Here is a 20,821-nt window from a genome sequence, read left to right as displayed (position 1 = left end):
ACCCATCCCCTTCCTCCTGTGGGATCTCTCCCCCATCCCCCTTCCTCGTGTAGGATCTCTCTTCCCATTGCCCTTCCTCCTGTGGGATCTCTCTTCCCCATCTCCCTTCCTCCTGTAGGAATTCTTTTCCCCATCCCCCTTCCTCCTGTGATACCTCTCTTTCCCATCCCCCTACCTCCTGTTGGATCTCTCTTCCTGATTCTGCTTCCTACTGTGGGATCCATAATCCCCATCAACTTCCTCCTGCCGGAAATTTCTTCCCCATCCCCCGTCATCCTGTGCGATTTCTTTTCCCCATCCCACATCCTCCTGTGTGATCTCTCTTCCCGATCCCTTTCGTCCTGTGGTATCTCTCTTCCCTATCCCCTTCCTCCTGTCGGATCATTTTCCTCATCACCCTTACTGTGGGATCTCTCTTCCCCATTCTCATCCGCCTGTGGGATTTCACCTCCCCATCCCCCTTCCTCCTGTGGGATTTCACCTCCCCATCCCCCTTCCTCGTGTGGGATCTCCTTTACCCATCCCCCTTCCTCCAGTGGGATTTCTCTTCCCCATCCCCCATCCTCCTTGGGGATCTCTCTTCCCATTCCCCTTCCTCCTGTGGGATCTCTCTTCCCTGTCCCCCTTCCTCCTGCGGGAACTCTCTTCCCCATCCCCCTTCCTCCTGTTGGATCTCTCTTCCCCATCCCTCTTCCTCCCGTTGAATCTCCCTTCACCATCTGCCTTTCTCCTGTGGGATCTCTCCTTCCTATTCCCTTTCTCCTGTAGGATCTCTCTCTTCTATCCCCCGTCCTCCTGTGGGATCTCTCTCCCCATTCCCCTTCCTCCTGTGGGATCTCTCTTCCCCATCCCCCATCCTGTGGGATATCTCTTCCCCATTCCCCTTCCTCCTGTGGGATCTCTCTTCCCCATCACCCTTCCTCCTGTGGGAGCTCTCTTCCCCATCCGCCTTCTTCCTGTGGGATATCTCTTCCCCATCCCCCTTCCTCGTGTAGGATCTCCTTTGCCCATCCCTCTTCCTCCCAAGCGATCATTTTCCCCATACCCCTTCCTCCTATAGGATCTCTCTTCCGCATCCCTCTTCCTCCTGTGGGATCTCTCTTCCCCATTCCCCTTCCTCCTGAAGGAATTCTTTTCCCCATCCCCCTTCCTCCTGTGGGATCTCTCTTCCACATCCCCCTTCCTCCTGTGGGATCCCACTTCCCCATCCCCCTTCCTCCTGTGTGATCTCTCTTCCGGATCCCTTTCCTCCTGTGGTATCTCTCTTCCCATCCCCTTCCTCCTGTCGGATCTCTTTCCTCATCCCACTTACTGTGGGATCTCTCATCCCTATCACTTCTTCATGAGGGATCTCTCATCCCCATCCCCCTTCCTCCTGTGGGATCTCTCTTCCCCATCACCCTTCCTCCTGTGGGATCTCTCTTCCCCATCCCCCTTCTTCCTGTGGGATATCTCTTCCCCATCCCCGTTCCCCCTGTGGGATCTCTCTTCCCCATCCCCATTCCTCGTGTAGGATCTCTCTTCCCCATCCCCCTTCTTCCTGAAGGATCTCTCTTCCCCATCACCCTTCTTCCTGTGGGATCTCTCTTCCCCATCCCCCTTCTTCCTGTGGGATATCTCTTCCCCATCCCCCTTCCTCCTGTGAGATCTCTCCTTCCCATTCCCGTTCTCCCGTTGGATCTCTCTTCCCCATCACCCTTCCTCCTGTGGGATCTCTCTTCCCCATCCCCCTTCTTCCTGTGGGATATCTCTTCCCCATCCATCTTCTTCCTGTGGGATATCTCTTCCCCATCCCCCTTCCTCCTGTGGGACCTCTCTTCCCCATCCCCTTCCTCCTGTGAGATCTCTCCTTCCCATTCCCTTTCTCCCGTAGGATCTCTCTTTTCTATCCCCCGTCCTCCTGTGGGATCTCTCTTCCCCATCCCCCTTCCTCCTGTCGGATCTCTTTCCTCATCCCACTTACTGTGGGATCTCTCATCCCCATTACTCTTCTGCATGAGGGATCTCCCATCCCCTTTCTCCTCTTAGATCTCGATAACCCATCCCCTTCCTCCTGTGGGATCTCCTTTCCCCATCCCCCTTCCTCCTGTGGGATCTCTCTTCCCCATCCCTCTTCCTCCTGTTGGATCTCCCTCCACCATCCGCCTTTCTCCTGTGGGATCTCTCCTTCCCATTCCCTTTCTCCCGTAGGATCTCTCTTTTCTATCCCCCTTCAACCTGTGGGAACTCTGTTCCCCATCCCACTTCTTCCTGTGGGTATCTCTTCCCCATCCCCCTTCTTCCTGTGGGATCTCTCTTCCCCATCCGCCTTCTTCCTGTGGGATATCTCTTCCCCATCCCCCTTCCTCGTGCTGGATCTCCTTTACCCATCCCTCTTCCTCCCAAGCGATCATTTTCCCCATCCCCCTTCCTCCTGTTGGATCTCCCTTCACCATCTGCCTTCCTGCTGTGGGAACTCTCCTTCCCATTCCCTTTCTCCCGTAGGATCTCTCTTTTCTATCCCCCTTCGACCTGAGGGAACTCTGTTCCCCATCCCACTTCTCCCTGCGTGATCTCATTTCCTCATCCCCTTCCTCGTGTGCGCTCTCTCTTCCCATCCTCTTCCACTTGTGGGATCTCTCCTTCCCATTCCCCTTCCTCCCCTAGCATCTCTCTTTCCTTCCCCCATTCCTCCTGTGGTATCTTTCTTCCCCATACCCCCAACTGCTGTGGGACCTCTTTTCCCCATCGCACTTCTTCCTGCAGGATCTCATTACCTCATCCCCTACTTCCTGTGGGGTGTTTCTTACCCATACCCCTTCCTGCTGTGGGAGCTGTCTTCCCAGTCCCCCTTCCTCCAGTGGGATCTCTCTTCCTGATTCAGCTTCCGACTCCAGGTACTGTCTTCTATATGCACATCCTGCTCTGGGACCTCTCTTCCCCATCCCTCTTCCTCCTGTGTGATCTCTCTTCCCCATCCCACTTCCTCGTGTGGGATCTCTCTTCCCTATCCCCATGCCTCCTGTGGGATCATTTTCACCAGCCCCTTTCCTTCTGTGGGATCTCTCTTTCCCATTCTCCTTCTGTAGGATTTCTCTTTCCCATCCCCCTACCTCCATTGGGATCTCTCTTTCCCATTCTCCTTCCTCTTGTGGGATCTCACTTCCCCATCTCCCATCCTTCTGTAGGAGTTATCTTCCGGATCCCCTCCCCCCTGTGGTATCTTTCTTTCCCATCCCTCTACCTCCTGTTGGATCTCTCATCCTCATTCTGCTTCCTTCTGTAGGATCACTCTTCCCCATCCACTTCCTCCTGCCGGAAAATTTTTCCCCATCCCACTTACTCCTGAGGGATATCTCTTCCGCATCCATCTTCCACCTGTGGGTTGTCTCTTCCCCATTCCCCTTCCTCCAGTGGGACAATAGACAACAGACAATAGGTGCAGAAGTAGACCATTCAGCCCTGCGAGGCTGCACCGCCATTTTGAGATCATGGCTGAGCATCTACTATCAATAGTCGGTTCCTGCCTTGTCCCCGTATTCCTTGATTCCCCTATCCATAAGATACCTATCTAGCTCCTTCTTGAAAGCATCCAGAGAATTGGCCTCCACTACCTTCCGAGGCAGTGCATTCCAGACCCCTACAACTCTCTGGGAGAAGTTTTTCCTTAACTCTGTCCTAAATGACGTACCCCTTATTCTCAAACCATGCCCTCTGATACTGGACTCTCCCAACATCAGGAAAATATTTCCTGCCTCTATCTTGTCCAATCCCTTAATAATCACATATATTTCAATCAGATCCCCTCTCAATCTCCTTAATTCCAGTGTGTACAAGCCCAGTCTCTCTGATCTCTCTGCGTAAGACAGTCCAGACATCCCAGGAATTAAACTCGTGAATCTACGCTGCACTTCCTCTATAGCCAGGATGTCCTTCCTTAACCCTGGAGACCAAAACTGTACACTATACTCCAGGTGTGGTCTCACCAGGGCTCTGTACAAATGCAAGAGGATTTCCCTGCTCTTGTACTCAATTCCCTTTGTAATAAAGGCCAAAATTCCATTAGCCTTCTTCACTGCCTGCTGTACTTGCTCATTCACCTTCAGTGACCGATGAACATGGACTCCTAGATTTGGTATTTCTGCCGTACCTAACTCTGCACCGTTCAGATAATAATCTGCCTTCCTGTTCTTACTCCCAAAGTGGATAACCTCACACTTATTCACATTAAACGTCATCTGCCAAGTATCTGCCCACTCACCCAGCCTATCCAAGTCACTCTGAATTCTCCTAACATCCTCATTACATGTTACACTGCCACCCAGCTTAGTATCATCAGCAAATTTGCTGATGTTATTCTCAATGCCTTCATCTAAATCGTTGATGTAAATTATAAACAGCTGTGGTCCCAATACCGAGCCCTGTGGCACCCCACTAGTCAGCACCTGCCAGTCCGAGAAACACCCATTCACCGCTCCCCGTTGCTTTCTATCTGGCAACTAGTTTTCTATCCATGTCAATGTCTTCCCCCCGATGCCCTGAGCTTTGATTTTACCCGCCAATTACCTATGTGGGACCTTATCAAATGCCTTCTGAAAATCGAGGTACATGACCTCCACTGGATCTCACCCGTCTAACTTCCTGGTTACATCCTCGAAAAACTCAAACAGATTAGTTGGGAAATTTACCCTTGGTAAATCCATGCTGGCTCGGCCCAATCCTATCACTGCTACCTAGATATGCCACTATTTCATCTTTAATAGTGGACTCTAGCATCTTCCTCATTACTGATGTCAGGCTGACAGGTCGATAGTTCTCTGTTTTCTCCCTTTCTCCTTTCTTAAAAAGTGGGATAACATTAGCCATTCTCCAATCCTCTGGAACGGATCCTGAATCTAAGGAACATTGGAAAATGATTACCAATGCATCCGCAGTTTCCAGGGCCACCTCCTTTAGTACCCTAGGATACAAACCATCTGGACCTGGGGATTTGTCAGCCTTCAGTCCCATCAGTCTTCTCGTCACCGTTTCCATCCTAATGTCAATCTGTTTCATTTCCTCTGTTACCCTATGTCCTTGGCCCATCCATACATCTGGGAGATTGCTTGTGTCTTCCTTAGTGAAAACAGAACTAAAGTACTCATTAAATTCTTCTGCCATTTCTCTGTTTCCCATAACAATTTCACCCAATTCATTCTTCAAGGGCCCAACATTGTTCTTAACTGTCTTCTTTCTCTTCACATACGTAAAAAAGCTTTTGCTATCTTCCTTTATATTCCTGGCTAGCTTGCATCCGTACCTCATTTTTTCTCCCCGTATTGCCTATTTAGTTGAGTTCTGTTGTTCCTTAAAAACTTCCCAATCATCTGTCCTCCCACTCACCTTAGCTCTGACATACTTCCTTTATTTTAATGCTAGGCAGTCACTAACTTCCTTTGTCAACCACTGTGGCCCCTTTCCCCCTTTGAATCCTTCCTTCTCTGGGGACGAACTGATTTTGCACCTTGTGTATTATTCCCAAGAATACCTGTCATTGCTGTTCCACGGTCTTTTCTGCTGGGATATCCATCCAGTCAACTTTGGCCAGCTCCTCCCTCATGGCTCCATAGTTTCCCCTGTTCAACTGCAACACTGACACCTCCGAGCTGACCTTATCCTTCTCAAACTGCAGATAAAAACAGATCATGTTATGGTCACTACCTCCCAATGGCTCCTTTACTTCAAGATCGCTTATCAAATCGGGTTCATTGCACAAGACTAAATCCAGAGTTGCCTTGTCCCTGGTCGGCTCTCGTACAAGCTGTTCCAAGAATGCATCCCGTAGGCACTCTACAAACTCCCTATCCTGGGGTCCAGCACCAACCTGTTTCTCCCAGTTCAACTGCATGTTGAAATTCCCCATCCCCCTACCTCCTGTGGGATCTCTTTTTCCCCATCCATTTGCTCCTGTGGGATCTCACCTTCCCATTCCCTTCCTCCTGTCGGATGTCTCTTCCCCTGCCCCCTTCCTTCTGTAGGATCTCTCTTTCCCATCCCCCTACCTCCAGTGGGATCGCTCTTCCCCATCTCACTTCCTTCTGTGGGAATTCTCTTCCGGATCCCCTTCCTTCTGTGGTATCTCTCTTTCCCATCCCCCTACCTCCTGTTGGATCTCTCTTCCTGATTCTCCTTCTTCCTGTGGGATCACTCTTCCCCATCCATTTCCTCCAGCCGGAAATTTCTTCCCCGTCCCACTTACTCCTGAGGGATCTCTATTCCCCATCCAACTTCTTCCTGTTGGATCTCTCTTCCCCATCCCCTTCCTCCTGTGGGATCACTCTTCCCCATCCCCTTCTTCCAGCCGGAAATTTCATCCCATTCCCACTTACTCCTCTGGGATCTCTCTTCCCCATCCCCTTTCCACCTGTAGGACAACAGACCAATAGGTGCAGAAGTAGACCATTCGGTCCTTCGAGCCTGCACCGCCATTTTGAGATCATGGCTGAGCAGCTACTTTCAATACCCGGTTCCTGCCTTGTCCCCGTATTCCTTGATTCCCCTATCCATAAGATACCTATCTAGCTCCTTCTTGAAAGCATCCAGAGAATTGGCCTCCACTACCATCCGAGGCAGTGCATTCCAGACCCCCACAACTCTCTGGGAGAAGTTTTTCCTTAACTCTGTCCTAAATGACGTACCCCTTATTCTCAAACCATGCCCTCTGATACTGGACTCTCCCAACATCAGGAAAATATTTCCTGCCGCTATCTTGTCCAATCCCTTAATGATCTTATATATTTCAATCAGATCCCCTCTCAATCTCCTTAATTCCAGTGTGTACAAGCCCAGTCTCTCTAACCTCTCTGCGTAAGACAGTCCAGACATCCCAGGAATTAACCTCATGAATCTACGCTGCACTTCCTCAACAGCCAGGATGACCTTCCTTAACCCTGGAGACCAAAACTGTACACTATACTCCAGGTGTGGTCTCACCAGGGCTCTGTACAAATGCAAGAGGATTTCCCTGCTCTTGTACTCAATTCCCTTTGTAATAAAGGCCAACATTCCATTAGCCTTCTTCACTGCCTGCTGTACTTGCTCATTCACCTTCAGAGACTGATGAACACGGACTCCTAGATCTCTTTGTATTTCTCCCTTGCCCAACTCTACACGGTTCAAATAATAATCTGCCTTCCTGTTCTTACTCCCAAAGTGGACAACATCACACTTATTCACATTAAACGTCATCTGCCAAGTATCTGCCCACTCACCCAGCCTATCCAAGTCACCCTGAATTCTCCTAACATCCTCATCACATGTCACACTGCCACCCAGCTTACTATCATCAGCAAATTTGCTGATGTTATTCTCAATGCCTTCATCTAAATCATTGATGTAAATTGTAAACAGTTGTGGGTCCCAATACCGAGCCCTGTGGCACCCCACTAGTCACCACCTGCCATTCCGAGAAACACCCATTCACCGCTACCCTTTGCCAACCAGTTTTCTATCCATGTCAATGTCTTCCCCCCGATGCCCTGAGCTTTGATTTTACCCGCCAAACTCCTATGTGGGACCTTATCAAATGCTTTCTGAAAATCGAGGTACACTACATCCACTGGATCTCACCCGTCTAACTTCCTGGTTACATCCTCGAAAAACTCAAACAGATTAGTTGGGAAATTTACCCTTGGTAAATCCATGCTGGCTCGGCCCAATCCTATCACGGCTATCTAGATATGCCACTATTTCATCCTTACTAATGGAGTCTAGCATCTTCCCCATCACCGATGTCAGGCTGACAGGTCGATAGTTCTCTGTTTTCCTCTTCCCTCCTTTCTTAAAAAATGGGATAACATTAGCCATTCTCCAATCCTCAGGAACGGATCCTGAATCTAAGGAACATTGGAAAATGATTACCAATGCATCCGCAGTTTCCAGGGCCACCTCCTTTAGTACCCTAGGATACAAACCATCTGGACCTGGGGATTTTTCAGCCTTCAGTCCCATCAGTCTTCTCGTCACCGTTTCCATCCTAATGTCAATCTGTTTCATTTCCTCTGTTACCCTATGTCCTAGGCCCATCCATACATCTGGGAGATTGCTTGTGTCTTCCTAAGTGAAAACAGATCTAAAGTACTCATTAAATTCTTCTGCCATTTCTCTGTTTCCCATAACAATTTCACCCAATTCATTCTTCAAGGGCCCAACATTGTTCTTAACTGTCTTCTTTCTCTTCACATACGTAAAAAAGCTTTTGCTATCTTCCTTTATATTCCTGGCTAGCTTGCATCCGTACCTCATTTTTTCTCCCCGTGTTGCCTATTTAGTTGAGTTCTGTTGTTCCTTAAAAACTTTCCAATCATCTGTCCTCCCACTCACCTTAGCTCTGTCATACTTCCTTTTTTTAATGCTATGCAGTCACTAACTTCCTTCGTCAACCTCTGTGGCCCCTTTCCCCCCTTTTAATCCTTCCTTCTCTGGGGATGAACTGATTTTGCACCTTGTGCATTATTCCCAAGAATACCTGCCATTGCTGTTCCACTGTCTTTTCTGCTAGGCTATCCGTCCAGTCAACTTTGGCCAGCTCCTCCCTCATGGCTCCATAGTTTCCCCTGTTCAACTGCAACACTGACACCTCCGAGCTGCCCTTATCCTTCTCAAACTGCAGATAAAAACAGATCATGTTATGGTCATGTAACCCCCTGGGTCGCCTCAGGCTCGCTCAGCTCGTTTCGTCTAGGGGGAGCAGCCTTCGGCCCCGCCAAACTGGGTAATCAGCTGGTGTGGATGCTGTGTGATGTCCCCGCCTCGCCCAAAAACAGACAGTACACCGTATGCGATTAGATGAGTACAATTTATAAAGGTTACTATAACTAAGTGATTAATAACGATACAGTATATATGAAGAGAAAATTAAAGAAAAGGCGCCAAACTTATCAAAGTCCAAACCACTTCGTGCACAACCGTTGGAGCTCAATTTCTGAAGTCTTCTGGCCACCATTCGATCCCCTCCGAACTCCTCGACTCGCAGCTCAGGACCCTCCAAACTCCTCGACTCGCAGCTCAGGACCCTCCAAACTCCTCGACTCGCAGCTCAGGACCCTCCGAGTGGTCAACCAAGCACATCTAGCTTCATCCCCCCCCCCCCCCTCGGAGAATCTCCCGGCCGCGGACCCCCCTTTGGGGTCCGATCCTCGCCCAGCTTAGAGCATTGCGTCCTCTCTCTCGACCCCCTCGCGCCGATGTCCCCAAAAGCCCGTCAACAAAAGGTTACAGACTCAGAAGAAAGAACATTAATCCCCATTTGGTTTACAAAGGAATACCATTCCCGGTATCAGTAAATTAGCATTCCTGCTAGTTAACAAAAAGAAACCCTTTCCCAACAGTAACAAAGAAAAAAGAAGAAACCCCCTTTACACTCTTCTCCTTCTCAAACTGCAGATAAAAACAGATCATGTTATGGTCACTACCTCCTAATGGCTCCTTTACTGCAAGATCGCTGATCAAATCCTGTTCATTACACAAGACTAAATCCAAAATAGCCTTGACCCTGGTCGGCTCTCGTACAAGCTGTTCCAAGAATGCATCCCGTAGGCACTCTACAAACTCCCTATCTTGGGGTCCAGCACCAACCTGTTTCTCCCAGTTCACCTACATGTTGAAATACCCCATCCCCCTTCCTCCTGTGGGATCTCTTTTTCCCCATCCATTTCTTCCTGTGGGATCTCTCCTCCCCATCGCCATCCTTTTGAGGGATCTCTCTTACCCATCTCCCTTCCTCCTGTGGGATCTCTCTTCCGGAACCCATTCCTCTTGTGGTATCTCTCTTCCCCATCCCCCTTCCTCCTGTGGGATCTCTCTTTCCCATCCGCTTTCCTCCTGTGGGATCTCACTTCCCCATCCCCCTTCCTTCAGTGGGATCCCCATCCCCCATCACCATGTGGTATCTCTCTTGCCCAGCCACATTCCTCCTTTGGGATCTCTCTTCCCATTTCTCCTTCCTCCTATGGGACCTCTTCCCCATCCCCTTTCCTCCTGTGGGATCTCTCTTTCCTGTCCATCCACCTATGGGATCTCTCTTCCTTATTCAGCTTCCTACTCCAGGATCTCTCTTCTATATGCAAATCGTGCTCTAGAACCTCTCTTCCCCATCCCCCTTCCTCCTGTGGGATGTCTCTACCCCATTCACCTTCCTCGTGTGGGATCTCTCTTCCCTATCCCCCTTCCTCCTGTGTGATCTCTCTACCCCATTCACCTTCCTCGTGTGGGATCTCTCTTCCCTATCCCACTTCCACCTATGTGATCTCTCTACCCCATTCACCATCCTCGTGTGGGATCTCTCTTCCCTATCCCCATTCCTCCTGTGGGATCTCTTTTCCCCAGCCCCTTTACTTCTGTGGGATCTCTCTTCCACATTGTCCTACCTCCTGTGGGATACCTCTTGCCCATCTCTTTTGTCCTGTGGGATCTCTTCCCCATCCCCTTCCTCCTGTGGAATCCTATTTCCCCATTCTCTTCCTCCTGTGCCATCTCTCTTCCCCATCCCCTTCCTCCTGTGGGATCCCACATCCCCATTCTTTTCCCCCTGTGGGATCTCTCTTCCCCATCCCCCTTCACCATGAGGTATCTCCCTTGCCCAGCCACGTTCCTCATTTGGGATCTCTCTTCCCTTTTCTCCTTCCTCCTGTGGGATCTCCCTTCCCCATCTGCCTTCCTCCTGTGGGATCTCTCCTTCCCTTTCCCCTTCCTCCCGTAGGATCTCTCTTTCCTATCCCCATTCCTCATGTGGGATCTCTCTTCCCCATACCCCCAACTGCGGTGGGATCTAATTTCCCCATCCCACTTATTCCTGCGGGATCTCATTTCCTCATCCCCTCCTTCCTGCGGGATGTTTCTTCCACATACCCCTTCCTGCTGTGGGATCTCACTTCCCCATCCCCCTGTGGGATCTCTCTTCTCCCGCCCCTTTCTTCCTGTGGGATCTCTCTTTCCCATTCTCCTTCTGTAGGATCTCTCTTTCCCATCCCCCTACCTCCGGTGGGATCTCTCTTCCCCATCTCCCTTCCTTCTGTGGGAATTCTCTTCCGGATCCCCTTCCTCCTGTGGTATCTCTCTTTCCCATCGCCCTAACTCCTGTTGGATCTCTCTTCCTGATTCTGCTTCCTACTGTGGGATCACTCATCCCCCCAATTCCTCCAGCCGGAAATTTCTTCCCCATCCCACTTACTCCTGAGGGATCTCTCTTCCTGTGGGATTTCTCTTCTCCAGCACCCTTCCTCCTGTGGGACAATAGATGCAGAAGTAGACCATTCGGCCCTTCGAGCCTGCACCGCCATTTTGAGATCATGGCTGAGCATCTACTATCAATAGCCGGTTCCTGCCTTGTCCCCATATTTCTTGATTCCCCTACCCATAAGCTACCTATCTAGCTCCTTCTTGAAAGCATCCAGAGAATTGACCTCCACTACCTTCCGAGGCAGTGCATTGCAGACACCAACAACTCTCTGGGATAAGTTTTTCCTTAACTCTGTCCTAAATGACCTACCCCTTATTCTCAAACCATGCCCTCTGATACTGGACTCTCCCAACATCAGGAACATACTTCCTCCCTCTTTCTTGTCCAATCCATTAATAATCTTATATATTTCAATCAGATCCCCTCTCAATCTCCTTAATTCCAGTGTGTACAAGCGCAGTCTCTCTAAACTCTCTGCGTAAGACAGTCCAGACATCCCAGGAATTAACCTCATGAATCTACGCTGCACTTCCTCTACAGCCAGGATGTCCTTCCTTAACCCTGGAGACCAAAACTGTACACAATACTCCAGGTGTGGTCTCACCAGGGCTCTGTACAAATGCAAGAGGATTTCCCTGCTCTTGCACTCAATTCCCTTTGTAATAAAGGCCAACATTCCATTAGCCTTCTTCACTGCCTGTTGCACTTGTTCATTCACCTTCAGTGACTGATGAACAAGGACTCCTAGATCTCTTTGTATTTCTCCCTAACCTAACTCTACACCGTTCAGATAATAATCTGCCTTCATTCTTACTGTCAAAGTGGATAACCTCACTTATTCACATTAAACGTCATCTGCCAAGTATCTGCCCACTCACCCAGCCTATCCAAGTCACCCTGAATTCTCCTAACATCCTCATCACATGTCACACTGCCACCCAGCTTAGTATCATCAGCAAAGTTGCTGAAGTTATTCTCAATGCCTTCATCTAAATCGTTGATGTAAATTCTAAACAGCTGTGGTCCCAATACTGAGACCTGTGGCACCTCACTAGTCACCACCTGCCATTCCGAGAAACACCCTTTCACTTATACCCTTTGCTTTCTATCTGCCAACTAGTTTTCTATCCATGTCAATGTCTTCCCCCCGATGCCCTGAGCTTTGATTTTACCCACCAATCTCCTATGTGGGACCTTATCAAATGCCTTCTGAAAATCGCGGTACACTACATCCACTGGATCTCAGCCATCTAACTTCCTGGTTACATCCTCGAAAAACTCTCAACAGATTAGACAAGCATGATTTACCCTTGGTAAATCCATGCTGGCTCGGCCCAATCCTATCACTGCTATCTAGGTATGCCACTATTTCATCCTTAATAATCAACACTAGCATCTTCCCCACCACCGATGTCAGGCTGACAGGTTGATAGTTCTCTGTTTTCTCCCTCCCTTCTTTCTTAAAAAGTGGGATAACTTTAGCCATTCTCCAATCCTCAGGAACTGATCCTGAATCTAAGGAACATTGGAAAATGATTACCAATGCATCCGCAGTTTCCAGGGCCACCTCCTCTAGTCCCCTAGGATACAAACCATCTGGACCTGGGGATTTGTCAGCTTTCAGTCCCATTAGTCTACTCATCACCGTTTCCTTCCTAATGTCAATCTGTTTCATTTCCCCTGTTACCCTATGTCCTTGGCCCAACCATAAATCTGGGAGATTGCTTGTGTACTCCTTCGTGAAAACAGATCTAAAGTACTCATTAAATTCTTCTGCCATTTCTCTGTTTCCCATAACAATTTCACCCAATTCATTATTCAAGGGCCCAACATTGTTCTTAACTATCTTCTTTCTCTTCACATACCTAAAAAAGCTTTTGCTATCTTCCTTTATATTCCTGGCCAGCTTGTGTTTGTACCTCATTTTTTCTCCCCATATTGCCTTGTTAGTTAAGTTCTGTTGTTCCTTAAAAACTTCCCAATCATCTGTCCTCCCACTCACCTTAGCTCTGTCATACTTCCTTTTTTTTAATGCTATGCAGTCACTAACTTCCTTTGTCAACCACTGTGGCCCCTTTCCCCCCTTTTAATCCTTCCTTCTCTGGGGAGGAACTGATTTTGCACCTTGTGCATTATTCCCAAGAATACCCGCCATTGCTGTTCCACTGTCTTTTCTGCTGGGCTATCCATCCAGTCAACTTTGGCCAGCTCCTCCCTCATGGCTCCATAGTTTCCCCTGTTCAACTGCAACACTGACACCTCCGAGCTGCCCTTATCCTTCTCAAACTGCAGATAAAAACAGATCATGTTATGGTCACTACCTCCAAATGGCTCCTTTACTTCAAGATCATTTATCAAATCCTGTTCATTACACAAGACTAAATCCAGAATAGCCTTGTCCCTGGTCGGCTCTCGTACAAGCTGTTCCAAGAATGCATCCCATAGGCACTCTACAAACTCCCTATCTTGGGGTCCAGCACCAACCTGTTTCTCCCAGTTCACCTGCATGTTGAATTTCCCCATCCCCCTTCTTCCTGTGGGATCTCCTTTTCCCCATCCATTTCCTCCTCTGGGATCTCTCTTCCCAATCCCCTTCCTCCTGTGGGATCGCTCTTCCCCATCCCCCTCCTCCTGTCGGATCTCTCTTCCCCATCCCCTTTCTCCTGTTGGATCTCTCTTCTCCATCCCCTTCCTCCTGTTGGATCTCCCTTCCCCATCCCCCTCCTCCTGTGGGATATCTCTTCCCCATTCCCCTGTCTTCAGTGGGATCTCTCTTTCCCATTCTCCTTCCTCTTGTGGGATCTCTCTTCCCCAGCTCCCTTCCTTCTGTGGGATATGTCTTCCAGATCCCTTTCCTCCTGTGATATCTGTCTATCACATCGCCCTGCCTCCTGTTGGATCTCTCTTCCTGATTCTGCTTCCTACTGTGGGAGCACTCTTCCCCATCCACTTCCTCCAGCCGGAAATTTCTTCCCAATCCCACTTACTCCTGTGGGATCTCACTTCCCCATCACTTTTCCACGTGTGGGTCAATAGACAATAGGTGCAGAAGTAGACCATTCGGCCCTTCGAGCCTGCACCGCCATTTTGAGATCACGGAAGAGCATCTACTATCAATACCCGGTTCCTGCCTTGTCCCCGTATTCCTTGATTCCCCTATCCATAAGATACCTATCTAGCTCCTTCTTGAAAGCATCCAGAGAATTGGCCTCCAGTGCCTTCCGAGGCAGTGCATTCCAGACCCCCACAACTCTCTGGGAGAAGTTTTTCCTTAACTCTGTCCTAAATGACCTACCCCTTATTCTCAAACCATGCCCTCTGGTACTGGACTCTCCCAACATCAGGAACATATTTCCTGCCTCTATCTTGTCCATCCCTTAATAATCTTATATATTTCAATCAGATCCCCTCTTAATCTTCTTAATTCCAGTGTGTACAAGCGCAGTCTCTCTAAACTCTCTGCGTAAGACAGTCCAGTCATCCCAGGAATTAACCTCGTGAATCTACGCTGCACTTCCTCTACAGCCAGGATGTCCTTCCTTAACCCTGGAGACCAAAACTGTACACAATACTCCAGGTGTGGTCTCACCAGGGCCCTGTACAAATGCAAGAGGATTTCCCTGCTCTTGTACTCAATTCCCTTTGTAATAAAGGCCAACATTCCATTAGCCTTCTTCACTGCCTGCTGCACATGTTCATTCACCTTGAGTGACTGATGAACAAGGACTCCGAAATCTCTTTGTATTTCTCCCTTACCTAACTCTACACCATTCAATTAATAATCTGCCTTCCTGTTCTTACTCCCAAAGTGGATAACCTCACACTTATTCACATTAAACGTCATTTGCCAAGTATCTGCCCACTCACCCAGCCTATCCAAGTCACCCTGAATTCTCCCAGCATCCTCATCACATGTCACACTGCCACCCAGCTTAGTATCATCAGCAAATTTGCTGATGTTATTCTCAATGCCTTCAATTGATGTAAATTGTAAACAGCTGTGGTCCCAATACCGAGACCTGTGGCACCCCACTAGTCACAACCTGCCATTCCGAGAAACACCCATTCACTGATACCCTTTGCTTTCTATCTGCCAACTAGTTTACTATCCATGTCAATGTATACCCCCCGATGCCCTGAGCTTTGATATGACCCACCAATCACAAATGTGGGTCCTTATCAAATCACTTCTGAAAAGTTCTGTTGTTCCTTAAAAACTTCCCAATCATCTGTCCTCCCACTCACCTTAGCTCTGTCATACTTCCATTTTTTTAATGCTATGCAGTCTCAGACTTCCTTTGTCAACCACTGTGGCCCCTTTCCCCCGTTTGAATCCTTCCTTCTCTGGGGATGAACTGATTTTGCACCTTGTGCATTATTCCCAAGAATACCTGCCATTGCTGTTGCTCTGTCTTTTCTGCTAGGCTATCCGTCCAGTCAACTTTGGCCAGCTCCTCCCTCATGGCTCCATAGTTTCCCCTGTTCAACTGCAACACTGACACCTCCGAGCTGCCCTTATCCTTCTCAAACTGCAGATAAAAACAGATCATGTTATGGTCACTACCTCCTAATGGCTCCTTTACTTCAAGATCGATTATCAAATCCTGTTCATTACACATGACTAAATCCAGAATAGCCTTGACCCTGGTCGGCTCTCGTACAAGCTGTTCCAAGAATGCATCCCGTAGGCACTCTACAAACTCCCTATCTTGGGGTCCAGCACCAAACTGTTTCTCCCAGTTCACCTGCAATTTGAAATACCCCATCCCCCTTCCTCCTGTGGGATCTCTTTTTCCCCATCCATTTCCTCCTGCGGGATCTCTTTTCCCCATCCCGCATCCTCCTGTGGTATCTCTCTTCCCCACCCCCCTTCCACCTGTGGGATCTCTCTTCCCCATCCCCTGCCTCCTATGTGATCTCTCTTCCCAACTTGCTCCTGTGGGATCTTTCATCGCCTTTCCCTTCTCCTGTGGGATCTCTCTTCCCCATCCCCTTCCTCCTGTGGAATCTCTCTTCACCATCCTCCTTCCTCCCGTGGGATCTCTCTTCCCCATCCCCCCAACTCCTGTGGGATCTCTCTTCCCCATCCCCTTCCTCCCGTGGGATCTCTCTTCCCCATCCCCCCAACTCCTGTGGGATCTCTCTTCCCCATCCCCTTCCTCCCGTGGGATCTCTCTTCCCCATCCCCCCAACTCCTGTGGGATCTCTCTTCCCCATCCCCCATCCTCCTTTGGGAACTCATTTTCCCATCAGATTCCTTCTGTGGGATCTCTCTTCCCCATCCCCTTACTCCTGTGGGAAGTCTCTTCCCCATCTCCTTCCTTCTGTGGGATCTCTCTTCCCCATCTCCTTCCTTCTGTGGGATCTCTCTTCCCCATCCCACTTCCTCCTCTGGGAACTCTCTTCCCCATCCCCTTCTTTCCTGTGGGATCGCTCTTCCCCATCCCCCTTCCTCCTGTGTGACCTCTCTTCCCCATCCACCTCCTCCTGTGGGATCTCTCTTCCCCATCCCCCAACATCCTGTGGGATCTCTCTTCCCCATCCCCCAACATCCTGTGGGAACTCTTTCCATCCCTTCCCTCTTGTGTGTTTCCATCCGTTCCCTCAGGTGGGGTCTCTTCCTCCATCTTCCATCGACATTTCCCGATTCACAGATCTTCCTCACTGTGGGGCTATATCACCTTCACGCCTGCCCCTTCTGACACTCTGTGGTCAGTAACCCTTCTCTAGCCAACGGAGAACGAGACAGAATATGTGGAGTTCACAGGGTCACAGCAACAGACTAAATGACTGACATTGGGTGAATACCGTGGAACTGGGCAGTGAGGGACACTGACAGTGATGGGAACTCCGATCAGTGATTTACGGAAGGGTTTAATGTTTCCTGAAGTATCCGCGTGAGAGAATTACCCTCAGACCCACGGTTTGATTCACTTTGTTCACCAATTTGTCTGTTTGTGTTTAGACTTGGGGAGAATGACCTGGGAGATTCAGGAGTGAAACTGGTGTCTGCATCTCTGAGGAACCCGGAGTGTAAAATACAGACACTGGGGTAAGTACCAGACTGTGGGAGATTGTGTTTACAGTCACTGGGTGTCTGACACTGAACATTAATGTGATCAGTAATTGTGTTACTGATAAACACTGGGGATTTGTACCGTCTCCTGTCTCTCTGTATCCTTCACCCTCACTCTCTCTCATCTCCAGGCTGGAGGATGTCGGTCTCACAGATTCTGGGGCCGAGGATCTCGTCTCCGCTCTCAGTAGAAACCCATCACTGACGGAGCTGGGCCTGAGTTCTAATAAACTGGGAGATTCAGGAGTGAAACTGGTGTCTGCGGCTCTGAGGAACCCGGAGTGTAAAATACAGACACTGTGGTAAGTACCAGACTGTGGGAGATTGTGTTTACATTCACTCGGTGTCTGACACTGAACATTAATGTGATCAGTAATTGTGTTACTGATAAACACTGGGGATCTGTACCGTCTCCTGTCTCTCTGTGTCCTTCACCCTCACTCTCTCTCATCTCCAGACTGTGGGAGATTGTGTTTACAGTCACTGGGTGTCTGACACTGAACATTAATGTGATCAGTAATTGTGTTACTGATAAACACTGGGGATTTGTACCGTCTCCTGTCTCTCTGTGTCCTTCACCCTCACTCTCTCTCATCTCCAGGCTGAGGGATGTCGGTCTCACAGATTCTGGGGCCGAGGATCTCGTCTCTGCTCTCAGTAGAAACCCATCACTCACGGATCTGGACCTGAGTGATAATAAACTGGGGGATTCAGGAGTGAAACTGGTGCCTGCGGCTCTGAGGAACCCGGAGTGTAAAATACAGACACTGTGGTAAGTACCAGACTGTGGGAGATTGTTTTTACATTCACTCGGTGTCTGACACTGAACATTAATGTGATCAGTAATTGTGTTACTGATAAACACTGGGGATTTGTACCGTCTCCTGTCTCTCTGTGTCCTTCACCCTCACTCTCTCTCATCTCCAGACTGTGGGAGATTGTGTTTACAGTCACTGAGTGTCTGACACTGAACATTAATGTGATCAGTAATTGTGTTACTGATAAACACTGGGGATTTATACCGTCTCCTGTCTCTCTGTGTCCTTCACCCTCACTCTCTCCCATCTCCAGGCTGAGGGATGTCGGTCTCACAGATTCTGGGGCCGAGGATCTCGTCTCCGCTCTCAGTAGAAACCCATCACTCACGGATCTGGACCTGAGTGATAATGACCTGGGAGATTCAGGAGTGAAACTGGTGTCTGCGGCTCTGAGGAACCCGGAGTGTAAAATACAGAAACTGGAGTAAGTACCAGACTGTGGGAGATTGTGTTTACAGTCACTGGGTGTCTGACACTGAACATTAATGTGATCAGTAATTGTGTTACTGATAAACACTGGGGATCTGTACCGTCTCCTGTCTCTCTGTGTCCTTCACCCTCACTCTCTCCCATCTCCAGACTGTGGGAGATTGTGTTTACAGTCACTGGGTGTCTGACACTGAACATTAATGTGATCATTAATTGTGTTACTGATAAACACTGGGGATCTGTACCGTCTCCTGTCTCTCTGTGTCCTTCACCCTCACTCTCTCTCATCTCCAGGCTGGGGGATGTCGGTCTCACAGACTCTGGGGCCGAGGATCTCGTCTCCGCTCTCAGTACAAACCCATCACTGACGGAGCTGGAGCTGGGATCAAACTCTCTGACAGACGGATCTGTCCCCGGTCTCCGCCGCCTCATACTGACCCTCCCGAGTCTGAAGTGGATCTGGTGAGTGTTTGTGTTGATGTTCAATGTGATAAAATGTCAGCGGATCCGCGGGTTTTCTGGTGATATTTGTCTGTGAGTGTTGTTGAAACATTAACCCCGGTCCCCTGTTACTGACCCTGTTGTGTGATCAGTTTATTCCATCTTCATTCTCCCATCTGTTTCAGGCTGGTGGGGAATCGGTTCAGTGAGACCGGGAGGAAGGAACTGAGATCTCTACAGGAACCCAGACCCGGACTGACAGTGGATCTGTGAACATCTGAATGTGGGGAATCGGTTCAGTGAGTCCGGGATGAAGGAACTGAGATCTCTACAGGGAGTCAGAACCGGACTGGGAGTGGGGATCTGAATGTGTGAACATCCCCGCCCGCGGAATGGAGCCGATTCCCCCCCCTCCCCTTTGACTACCCCTCACCCTCCCCTTTAACACTCCGCCCTCCCCTTTAACTACCCCTCACCCTCCCCTTTAACTCCCGCCCTTACCTTTAATGGCCGCGCGCCGGGGCTGATTCCCAACGGTTTTAACGGAATTGGCTCCGGTCTCGAGCTCGGTGATCTCGGAAGCGCTCCCGCCGTGACGTATTTCCGCCCGCTGTCCGGCGGCGCCACTTCCGCCGGATGTGCGGGTCCGAGACTCTCCCGCGTGACACCCCGGGGAATTCCCCGGACGGGAGGAGCCCGGGGGGCCGGGGCTCAGTCTGGGACACCGGTGTCCCGGGAGAGAATCCTTTTGCCCCCTCTGCTGAGGACGGGATATTCGGCTGTCCGGCCGATATAATGGTGTTAAATTGACAAATACCTCGGCAATGACCCTGGATCCGCAGCGATCCCGGACACGGCCCCGGAGTGTGATTGGATGCAGAGTGACGGGGAGGAACGGGACTGATTAATCTACCGGTCACCCGTTGTCGCCGGTCAGTTAATTGTGAGTGACTGTGAGTGAGGACGGGGCATTCGGCTGTCTGGCCGATATAATGGTGTTACATTGACAAATACCTCGGCAATGACCCTGGATCCGCAGCGATCCCGGACACGGCCCCGGAGTGTGATTGGATGCAGAGTGACGGGGAGGAACGGGACTGATTAATCTACCGGTCACCCGTTGTCGCCGGTCAATTAATTGTGAGTGACTGTGAGCGAGGACGGTGCATTCGGCTGTCCGGCCGATATAATGGTGTTAAATTGACAAATACCTCAATGACCTTGGATCCGCAGCGATCCCGGACACGGCCCCGGAGTGTGATTGGATGCAGAGTGACGGGGAGGAACGGGACTGATTAATCTACCGGTCACCCGTTGTCGCCGGTCAATTAATTGTGAGTGACTGTGAGCGAGGACGGGGCATTCGGCTGTCCGGCCGATATAATGGTGTCAAATTGACAAATACCTCGGTAATGACCTTGGATCCGCAGCGATCCCGGACACGGGCCTGGAGTGTGATTGGATGTAGAGCGACGGTGAGGAACGGGACTGATTAATCAACCGGTCACCCGTTGTCGCCCGTCAGTTAATTGTGAGTGACTGTGAGTGAGTCGGGAACAGTGTGGCGACCCACTCTCTGCGCAGGCGAACCGGCTCACAAATACCCAGGGATCAAATGCCAGCGCCGCGAAGTTTGAATAAACTAGTCTGGAACAGACTGACCGACTGTGTGTCGTTGTCTCTCGCTCTGTATGTAGTACATCGCTACAACAGCTTATTTACTCCCGCAAGTCAGCTGCTCACATACTGTTTAATTTGCATTTATCATGATGAAATCAATAAACCGCTGTAACTTCCTGCCTTGGGTCGGACTTGAGTTTGTTTGAGGTTTCTGCTGCCCCCCTCATCCTGTGCACTGTA

The 20,821-nt window shown here is 49.7% G+C and overlaps 1 protein-coding gene and 1 long non-coding RNA gene across 7 annotated transcripts in view; one reads left to right on the top strand and one right to left on the bottom strand.

The window, feature by feature from the left end:
* The window catches only part of LOC132386828 (NACHT, LRR and PYD domains-containing protein 12-like), a 74,888-nt gene extending 54,130 nt beyond the window's left edge, over window positions 1-20,758 (top strand). For 4 of the 6 annotated variants that reach the window (XM_059959168.1, XM_059959172.1, XM_059959167.1 and 1 more), the window contains 6 exons: window positions 17,163-17,249; window positions 17,405-17,575; window positions 17,875-18,045; window positions 18,345-18,515; window positions 18,815-18,982; window positions 19,147-20,758. In XM_059959168.1, the coding sequence (XP_059815151.1) occupies window positions 17,163-17,249; window positions 17,405-17,575; window positions 17,875-18,045; window positions 18,345-18,515; window positions 18,815-18,982; window positions 19,147-19,234 (856 nt within the window). In that variant the 3' untranslated portion in view covers window positions 19,235-20,758. The remainder of the gene's footprint in view (window positions 1-17,162; window positions 17,250-17,404; window positions 17,576-17,874; window positions 18,046-18,344; window positions 18,516-18,814; window positions 18,983-19,146) is intronic. The other 2 variants (XM_059959170.1, XM_059959171.1) reach the window with 2 other exon arrangements.
* On the bottom strand, window positions 12,053-19,569 carry LOC132386829 (uncharacterized). The gene is made up of 3 exons (XR_009509685.1): window positions 19,463-19,569; window positions 15,589-15,726; window positions 12,053-13,483 (listed from the first exon to the last, which is right to left on the bottom strand). It is a non-coding gene; the product is annotated as an uncharacterized LOC132386829 (long non-coding RNA).
* Window positions 20,759-20,821: the final 63 nt, after the last annotated feature.

This window comes from Hypanus sabinus, unplaced genomic scaffold (assembly GCF_030144855.1).
Source record: "Hypanus sabinus isolate sHypSab1 unplaced genomic scaffold, sHypSab1.hap1 scaffold_1327, whole genome shotgun sequence".
Taxonomy (NCBI): Eukaryota; Metazoa; Chordata; class Chondrichthyes; order Myliobatiformes; family Dasyatidae; genus Hypanus; species Hypanus sabinus.
The sequence above is the reverse complement of the archived record's forward strand: the minus strand, read 5'-3'. Positions and strand labels throughout refer to the sequence as shown.